The sequence below is a fragment of the Nanorana parkeri genome, unplaced genomic scaffold, assembly GCF_000935625.1.
Source record: "Nanorana parkeri isolate BGI_ZX_2015 unplaced genomic scaffold, ASM93562v1 scaffold50, whole genome shotgun sequence".
Taxonomy (NCBI): domain Eukaryota; kingdom Metazoa; phylum Chordata; class Amphibia; order Anura; family Dicroglossidae; genus Nanorana; species Nanorana parkeri.
In genome coordinates this window covers 437,812-448,077 of record NW_017306318.1, presented here as the reverse complement: position 1 = coordinate 448,077, position 10,266 = coordinate 437,812, and the positions used below count along the sequence as shown (strand labels likewise).

Here is a 10,266-nt window from a genome sequence, read left to right as displayed (position 1 = left end):
GGGGGGCGGCCCCTTCTTCGGGACACAGAAGCGATCTGGTGACAGGTAAGTCGCCAGGATCGCTTCTGTTGTAAAGCTGACAGTCGGCTCTACAAATTTAAACAGACTCCCGGCGGCAAAAGTCGCCGGGAGTCTGTTTAAACAGCCCCGATGCTGGCGACGTACACTGTACATCGTCAGTCACGAAGTGGTTAAAAGCTTATTCATACCTGTGTAGCACGTTAGATTAAAGCCCCATATCTATAAAATAACAACAAACACACCTTTTAGAAATGTTTAATAATGACAATCTACAAACACATACTTCTAGATAATTGCCGGCTTTGTATTCTTTGCATACTTTATTTCTCTTTTCCTCCCCAGTCTTCTGACAGTGGCCATGTTTACTAAGGGCAGATCACTAGCTCTCCTATTTCTTCCTGGATTACTGGCACATGTAACTAGGACATGTGACCATGCACATCATCTCAGGGGAGGAAATTGCCTTTCCCTGAGATCTTATGAGATTACAGATGAGATTTCCCAGCAATGCTCTGCTGATGTAACCTTCCCAGGATGCAATGCTTTGGCACATTGCATCATTTGTGCCAGAAGTGGACCAGGAAGTAGAGGAAGTCTATTTGTAAGTATATGAAAAAAAAGTTTGTTGAACTAATGAACGTTCGATTATTTTAGATCTGCTTGCTGATGTGATTTTTTGGGAAAGGGGGTAAAGGTCCACTTTATGCTCCATTTTGGGTGCATCTGTAACTTGTCAGATGCCTCTAGCAATCCTCTGTACTATGGAAGCAGCCTCTAGCATACAGACTCTCACATGCCAGTCTCTTGTTGTATGCAGCTCTGTTTAGCGTGTGTGACATATGGCTTTGGGCTCCAGTCGTGGATTGGGTTCATATTGTGCCCACGCTGTGGTGATTTTTGGGGGACCGTTCCTCTGGTTTTATTACCTAGCTGGGAGGCCATAACAACTGAAACAAGTTGCTAGTAAGAGGGAAAGAAAATGGCTGTTGGCCAAAAGCCTGAAATGTTTTCTTGAATTTGTTTGCGTCCCTGAGGGACTTTTGTTACTATTGTGAAGAATAAATGTAAATAAGGAACTGAATGTCATTTTACATGTTCTAACCAGTATATTCCTTTCTCAAAGTGTGCTGAGAACCCTTGCCTCTTTGCCTTGCTATTGGATTCTAATCTTAAATATATGATAGTCAATTCTACCATCCAGCAGTCTCTTATAACATGGCAGTTGCATGTAGTGTGACACCTCAGTTGTAACACAATAATCTCTCATAATATATTGATAAAAGTAGATTTCAAGTACAGTTGCGGATACAAACTGTGGGAGCAGGTACAGGCTGCAGGTACAAGCAAGATGGAAGTCATGGGTAAGGCATATCTATTGCAAGGTTGAGAGCAGAGGTAAGCAAACTCCAGTTCTCCAGATGTGATGCAAATACATGCCCCATAAGGCATTGCAAGACTCTGACCACCACAGGCATGACTACCAGAGGCAGATGCATGATTGAATTTGTAGTTTCACCACAGATGGAATGCCAGAGCATGCCTACCCCTGGTTTAGAGAACATTTAACAAAGTCAGGACACTGTTTTTCCCCCCTTTTTATTAAGCATCTCTAGATAGTGAGGTGGGGGCTCCCCAAACTGGGGAAACCGAAATGATCCAAACCCCAAATTCCTTAGTATCAAACACAATATTCATTCCCAAGGAGCAATAAACCCAATATATTACATAATAATAGGAAAGAAATTACCCCCCTTTTCTTTCCTATTATTATATTAAGTATAACTCTAGTTGTAAAGCTGGTTCAGACAGCGGATTCTCATTCTTAAATCTGCAATTACAAGTCATAACAGTGACTGATCATTGCTGTAAGGAAGTAAAGTAGGCATAGTGCGCATCATGGACGTACAAGCATGCAGAGTCATTGCTCTAGGCACAGCTTTTAAGTTCATGCTTCCCCGGCCTGTGTGAGTGCATACGCCCTAGATTAGTAACTGAGCACTATGCAAGCTCACTTCTTCTAACCAATATAACTATTCTAAAACCAACGGGGCTGCTCCATTCCATTTATAATGTCAACAAAACAATAAAAACGACATCTGAAACCTCTGTCAGGTTTCCTTGTAGTACTTCTAGTAGTCAGGTAGTGACTTTCGATATAGTCTCAGCAACCCTTCAGCTGTAATTTTCTGTGCTTAAAATGTAACTACAATCTTCTTGCTGAGGGGAATACATTCGACCACCTTTGGTAGCCTTTAGTCATTCTGAACTTGACCTAATCCTAATGATTTCTGCAGGAACAAATGTCAGATATTGTTACACAAGTGTTGAGCAACTGCTCTGTGTGTGATGAGCAGGAAATTAAAATGTATGTAAATGCAAAATCTATTTTTATCAAAGTGGGGCCGGGCAGGACCTGCAGGTTATACTGCTAAAGTAGTTTGCAGCTCATGGAGGGGAGCGCATGTTGGCCTTTTTGTGTGTTTAATGACTTTGTTCAAGCACTGGCCTCGATGTATACAGTTTTTTTGGGGGGCTCTGTGGCAAAGTTTTATACCTGGGAATCCTGCCAGTAGCAGCACTTCTATCATGGTAAGCCGCTGGCTTGCTTAGAGTAGTGCATAAGCACTGCTTCCCTCATACAAGTCAATAGAAATGCAAAAGTAGTTTGAAACCGGTCAAATGTCAAAAGCAGGTCAGAAGAACAATGAACTCTGTGTGTTCTCAGATGCATCTCAAATTGATATCAGAAATTAGCTGCATTTGCCTGTTGACACAAGCCCAAATCCCCCAGACACCGACCTGAATTCTTACTATTTCCTCTTCTACACAGATGTATGAAGGATCAGGAGGACTGTATTAAAAACAAGTTAGTAAATGTCCATGCTTAACATTGGAAGCATTGCTTGTATTTATTCTATGGTCAGCCTCTCCTCTACATCTAGGGATAGACAGAGGCTCTGCAAGGCTGTGTATGTAGAATGATGGGAACATGACACAGCAAGCAAGTACATTTCTAACAGTCAAATCTAAAATTCCTTTCAGGTAAAGGTTACAGCACTAACGTTTCCCTTTAAATTCTTGTGTTACCATTTACAACAATCTGTGAGACATTGGGGTTGATTTATGAAGGGCAAATCGACTGTTCACTTTGCAGGTAAAGTTTTTCCTTAGCTTAGTGAATGAGGTGAAGCTCTTCCATCATCTAATCATGTGTAAACAAGACAATGTGTGTTTCGATACCATAATTAAAGGAACAGCCCACCTTTTCCTAAAATTTGTAAATGCATCTTGATGTACGCAATGTACATGTAATACTTTTTTTGCATAGAAGCTTGGAAAGCATTACATCTGCAATTGGTGCGGAGGTGCGTACCTTTTCTTATGGGACTGAAGGTAGTGTGACCAGACTACAATTACGGTGGTGTCCTGGTGTTGGAGCTCTGCTCAGTCCCTCTGCAATGATGGCAGATAAGACTTGTAGTTCTGTTAATCTACATTTGATGTTTACTAATGCACAGCTAGACTAAATAAGAAAAAAATAGCAGGGCTCTTCACTGTGATGCACCCTGCAATTCAGGGGTTGGTTAGCTTGGGGTCTTGGTTTGGAACGATAAACATGGTCTTAAAGGTGGAATGTGTCTTTTAATGAAGAGATGTGCCCAGACAACAGGATAAGAATTTCACTACAAACCAGAGAGGAGAACTTTATCTCCAGGCCACTTAGACATGTAACACTAACCCACACATTCCTGACATGACAGCAGTGCACAATGACAAACTGTACTACATTTGTGACAGCAGTCGTGACCGCACCCAGACATTTTACTGTGACATAAATCCAGCTCCCATATACTGTATCTTTATCTGTGTATTAGCTGTTTGCCTGGAGTTCAGCTTTAGACATACTGGCAAACTTTGTGGTTTCATCATGAACTGACATATGTAAGTGAGACCCACTTTTATAACTTGCAGAACACTTGGCTCATTTCTGCCATTAAAGTAAAGGAAGAGAAATAAGCCAGGCTGGATTCTATAGTGTCAGTCTCATAGTATCTTTGGAAAAGAGATAAGTGCAGGATTGTTGTTGGATGTGCATGGAAAGAAAGGAAATGTGTCAAGAGAGCTGGTCATTGAAGACCCCTTCTTTCATGTGTATGTTCCATAGAGAATTATGACGCTTGGACCTATGACTACAATCTGACTCTGTACAATCCCCCTCCGCAACAGTAATGTCTACACATGCTATGAAGATTATTCAGGCTTGCATGTGATGACCCAACTCTTACATCTCTACAAAGAGGGGGAATTATAGGCCATCATCCAAGAAGTAACATCCCATCCAACATTGGCAACTCAGAGATGCCTGCTACAATCTAATATGCATCATAGATGGCCAATGCTCATCCAGTGATGACCAGCTTATGTATTAGATAATGAAAATCTAATGAATGCGGGAATTCATGGGGGAGGGTGGAATTGATCAAAACTGGAGCAGACAGAATCTGGAGCAGCTTGTCTCTTCAGTTTTGTTCAGTTACGCTTTGACAATAAAAGAGAAAAGCTGATTAGTTGCCATGCACAGCTGCTCCAGTTTTGATAAATTGCCCTTGCTACATTTATTGGCTATAGATCGCTAGGTATCTCATTAAAGAGCAACTTTAGTAGTGCCAACTGCACATTATTACGGGTCACACTGTGTTTTTTGCTTCATATTGTCTATGTGTTCGATGTTTTTTCTGTTGAACTCAATAAACTTGATTTGACTAAAGAGCAACTTTACCCATATCTTCAAAATAACAACAAAGCCCCCTTTAGAAATGTTTGTTAATGTCAATCTACAAACACATACTTCTAGATAATTGCAGGCTTTGCATATCTTATTTTTCTTTTGCTCCCCATTCTTCTGACAGCGGCCATTTTTACTAAGGGCAGATTAATCCATCTCCCTTTACTTCCTGGAACTCTGGCACATGTTACTAGGACATGTGACCATGCACATCATCTCAGAGGAGGAAAATGCCTTTCCCTGAGATCTCATGAGATTACAAGTGAGATTTCTCAGCAATGGTCTGCTGATGTAAGCTTCCCAGGCAGCAACGCTTGTTCACATTACATGATTTGTTCTAGAAGTAGACCAGGAAGTAGAAAACAAGAAATTGTAAGTAAAATACAAATATATTTGTTTAGCTAATGAATGTAAGATGATTTCGTATCTGGATGCAGAGCTATATGCTGATGTGATTTTTTGTTAAAGGGTAAAGGTCCACTTTAAGAACAATGGCCATTGAAACATCTGCCTATCACTGAACATAGCAGCACACATAGATCTATACTTTCCTATCCTCCACATTGTTGTCCACTACCCGGAGGCTCTTTACATGTGCCCCGTTGCTTAATCACTGATTACTCATTTATATAGTACCAACATATTCCACACTAAACCATTCCCCTTGATCCCTGTCACCATGTCCCTACTGCAGACATACAGACAAATACACAGTCGGCCAATTAACCTGCCAGTAATTTGTGGCGACTGTGGGACGAAACTCACTCAAATGTACAAATCTCATGTGAACATGGAGTCCTTGGTAGTAATTTAAGTCTGCATCTGGCATCATAGAGTGAAAGGAAAGTTAGACTATTGATACTTTCATGTCTTACATTCCGATGTTATTATTTATGTGGGAAAACAAACATGTTATTTTTGTATGGAGATCAGACATTCCAAAAGACTAAAGAGAACAGTAAACAGAGAAGCATCGAACCATTTACATCTCATAGTATAATAGTTTCTGAAGACAATATGTACTATGAGCGGAGTGTTCACTTCCTCACTGGTGATGTATCTGAATGAAGTGTGAGAAGCAGAGATGATGGAGAGTATACAGGCCAGAGGGGGTTATGTATTCCAGGTATGACCCTTAGCACAATGGAGTCATTTACTGTCTGTGTGGGAGCAGACTCTCATATGCCTTCTCTATTGAATACAAAGCCAGCTATGTACACTCCATTGTGTCTGCGAGCCTTAAACATGCGTCTCACATTGACTAGAAAGAAATACATTTGTACTAGTTATCAATATTGTTCTGTCCTTCAGGTACATGCAGGTAAAACACGGGACAGAATATACAGTTATAAACATCTAGATGAACCTGTTGGGCAGCAGAGCTGATTTAGCTCAGATACACTGGGGTTAATTTACTAAAGAATTGCATTTCTCACTTTGCTCAGTGACGTTGCCATTTCAGTCATCTATCATTTTCTCTTTTTTGCTCTGCACATAATTGGGTGTTTGAAAGCAAACAAAGGTCAACTTGGTTTAGAGAAAGATGTACTGCTTTAGTGAATTGTCTCCACTCTGTGTGAAGTCGTGATCTCAAAACTAGACTGCAGCACTTGTGTTGGAAGGTGTGTGTGTGTGTTTGTTGGGGGGGGGGGCTAATTTAATTCTGGGACAGGTTTAAGTTTAAGAATCTCCTTTAAATGCAATAAAGGCAACGAGTGGGAAAAAAAGTGTATCCTTAACTGTGTGCTAGGCTTCCTTTAGTGCAGGGGTAGGTGACCTCAGCACTCCAGCTGTGGTGAAACGGAAAATCCCATCATGCCTCTGGGAGTCATGCCTGTGGCTGTTAGTCGTGCAATGCCTCATGGGATTTGTACTTCCACAACAGCTGGGGTGCCGAGGTTGCCTAACCCTGCTCTAGAGCTTAGCCCAGTTCCCACTTCTGTCTGGTTCAATCTCCTGGTACTTCTCAGTATGGGGGAACAGGCGACTCTACTACAATGCGGTGTTCCTAATCAACTAATGACCAGCCGCTGGTCTACACTAATGAATGGAAACCAGTCAGCATTGGTTCTGATCATGTGACCATCATGAGAAGCAGCATTAAGAGGTTATTTACATACTGTAATGTAAGTGAGTGTGGTGAGTACAGATATACCATACTAGCAGCAAACAATTCCTGGTAGCTTCTACTTTAAAAGGTTTGCAGGCACCATCCATTGCTTCATTTCACGCAAGTGTATCAATACATTCTATGCTTGTATTTTCAGCAGGGGAGCTCAGCAATGGCACCCTCCAGGTTTTTGCCACGATAGGTTCCCTTTAAAATTCTGAAGTGAAAATGTGATCCTTGTGAGGAATTTGTGAGAGGTGTTACAATTTTTGTGGCTGATGGATTTCCAGTGGAAACTTTGTTTTTGTTGCATTGCAGCCTGACCTTGTCCTTTCTACTCGGGAACATGCTGAGTGAGAACCCGCATCTTACTCAGAGGAAGGTTTGTTGCTGGACACAGTGACCTGTAAAGAGAATCGCTTTGTGCCGGAGCCATTTCACTGTCATATGTAAAACATAGGGGTGAAAGATGGGGGGGAGTGAGGAGTGAGCTGTAACGCTCCCTGTTTACTAAGTAATACTCTAACATTTGTATATAAACTTTAATAAAAGTTCATAGGTTAGGAAGAACCCACATGAATATATTTATAATGATACTGCAGTGATTCTAGGAAATTATGTTGGCTATTGGTAAATATAAATAATAAATAGATATCTTATTCCCCTCTCTAAGGAAAGTTTGGATCTTTATTACTGCATTGTGCCTAACTCTAATCCACAAGTTTTAATGTTACATCTTTTACCCAGGTGTCTCCTCCTCCTTTATGTCAGGTGGGAAAGGTTATATTCCTTCATATGAAGGCCATACCTCCCAACAGTCCCTCATTTGGAACCAAAATCCCTATGTTCCTCTTTCCTCCTCAGCGGTCCCTCTTTTTGGCCTGATTTACAGATATCTATGAAAAGGTTCTATTTAACTACCAAAAGTGTTATTCTGCACTAAAGGTGGCCATACACTGTACAACCCTCGCAAGACTTTTGTCTTGCAAGGGTTGTAAAGTAATTTAAAAAAGTACAATCTGCCCATCTTGGACAGGCAGATCGTACTTGCGATCATCGCAAGCCTGCCCCGCTGAGGGGCGGGCTTCCGATGACTGCAATGCTGAACGGGCAGTGTGCGCGTGCGAACACACTGGCCCATTCAGCAGTTGTTGAACAAGCACGCCACTTGTTTGTGGGGGGGGGGGGTCTAATTCTGGGACAGGTTTAAGTTTAAGAATCTCCTTTAAATGCAATAAAGGCAACGAGTGGGAAAAAAAGTGTATCCTTAACTGTGTGCTAGGCTTCCTTTAGTGCAGGGGTAGGTGACCTCAGCACTCCAGCTGTGGTGAAACGGAAAATCCCATCATGCCTCTGGGAGTCATGCCTGTGGCTGTTAGTCGTGCAATGCCTCATGGGATTTGTACTTCCACAACAGCTGGGGTGCCGAGGTTGCCTAACCCTGCTCTAGAGCTTAGCCCAGTTCCCACTTCTGTCTGGTTCAATCTCCTGGTACTTCTCAGTATGGGGGAACAGGCGACTCTACTACAATGCGGTGTTCCTAATCAACTAATGACCAGCCGCTGGTCTACACTAATGAATGGAAACCAGTCAGCATTGGTTCTGATCATGTGACCATCATGAGAAGCAGCATTAAGAGGTTATTTACATACTGTAATGTAAGTGAGTGTGGTGAGTACAGATATACCATACTGGCAGCAAACAATTCCTGGTAGCTTCTACTTTAAAAGGTTTGCAGGCACCATCCATTGCTTCATTTCACGCAAGTGTATCAATACATTCTATGCTTGTATTTTCAGCAGGGGAGCTCAGCAATGGCACCCTCCAGGTTTTTGCCACGATAGGTTCCCTTTAAAATTCTGAAGTGAAAATGTGATCCTTGTGAGGAATTTGTGAGAGGTGTTACAATTTTTGTGGCTGATGGATTTCCAGTGGAAACTTTGTTTTTGTTGCATTGCAGCCTGACCTTGTCCTTTCTACTCGGGAACATGCTGAGTGAGAACCCGCATCTTACTCAGAGGAAGGTTTGTTGCTGGACACAGTGACCTGTAAAGAGAATCGCTTTGTGCCGGAGCCATTTCACTGTCATATGTAAAACATAGGGGTGAAAGATGGGGGGGAGTGAGGAGTGAGCTGTAACGCTCCCTGTTTACTAAGTAATACTCTAACATTTGTATATAAACTTTAATAAAAGTTCATAGGTTAGGAAGAACCCACATGAATATATTTATAATGATACTGCAGTGATTCTAGGAAATTATGTTGGCTATTGGTAAATATAAATAATAAATAGATATCTTATTCCCCTCTCTAAGGAAAGTTTGGATCTTTATTACTGCATTGTGCCTAACTCTAATCCACAAGTTTTAATGTTACATCTTTTACCCAGGTGTCTCCTCCTCCTTTATGTCAGGTGGGAAAGGTTATATTCCTTCATATGAAGGCCATACCTCCCAACAGTCCCTCATTTGGAACCAAAATCCCTATGTTCCTCTTTCCTCCTCAGCGGTCCCTCTTTTTGGCCTGATTTACAGATATCTATGAAAAGGTTCTATTTAACTACCAAAAGTGTTATTCTGCACTAAAGGTGGCCATACACTGTACAACCCTCGCAAGACTTTTGTCTTGCAAGGGTTGTAAAGTAATTTAAAAAAGTACAATCTGCCCATCTTGGACAGGCAGATCGTACTTGCGATCATCGCAAGCCTGCCCCGCTGAGGGGCGGGCTTCCGATGACTGCAATGCTGAACGGGCAGTGTGCGCGTGCGAACACACTGGCCCATTCAGCAGTTGTTGAACAAGCACGCCACTAACCCGCTGAGAATCGTACGATTCTCGGCCTGCTTCCAGCCTGCTTGTTCGACGGAAGACGTGTGATCGTACAGTAGAAACGGTCGCACGCCTTCCATACACTTTGCGATTATCGTACGATCGCAGGATTTCCCGTGATTATCTTACGATAATCGTACAGTGTATGGGCACCTTTAGACCTCCATCCTATCCCTTAATTATCATGTTTGCTATTTTGAAAAGCCAGTATAAAGGAAAAGTAATGGTGAAAAAAAATAATTAATCTGGGTTTAACCAATAATTTTTTTGGCATATAAATTCGTAATGGGGTGTGTCCACTGACTAAACACATTGTGCTGGAAGGTGTCCCTCTTTTCATCTCCGAAAGTTGGAAAGCATGCAAGGCTGATGGTGTTGGGTTGAAGGCATGCCAGGTATTGGTATCAGGAACTTGACTCTCAGGAAATATATGGCCATGATGACATGATTCTAGATTATTATGGAATAACCATTATTTGCTTTTTCTGCCAGATTTATTTCTTGGGAACCATGATAATTT

At 41.7% G+C, this 10,266-nt stretch overlaps 1 protein-coding gene across 1 annotated transcript in view; it reads left to right on the top strand.

Moving 5' to 3' along the window:
* CDH26 (cadherin 26) overlaps positions 1 to 10,266 on the top strand; it is an 84,935-nt gene that overhangs the window by 33,580 nt on the left and 41,089 nt on the right. The window contains exon 2 of the mRNA XM_018574159.1: positions 8,878 to 8,941. Coding sequence (XP_018429661.1) covers positions 8,878 to 8,941 — 64 coding nt within the window. The remainder of the gene's footprint in view (positions 1 to 8,877; positions 8,942 to 10,266) is intronic.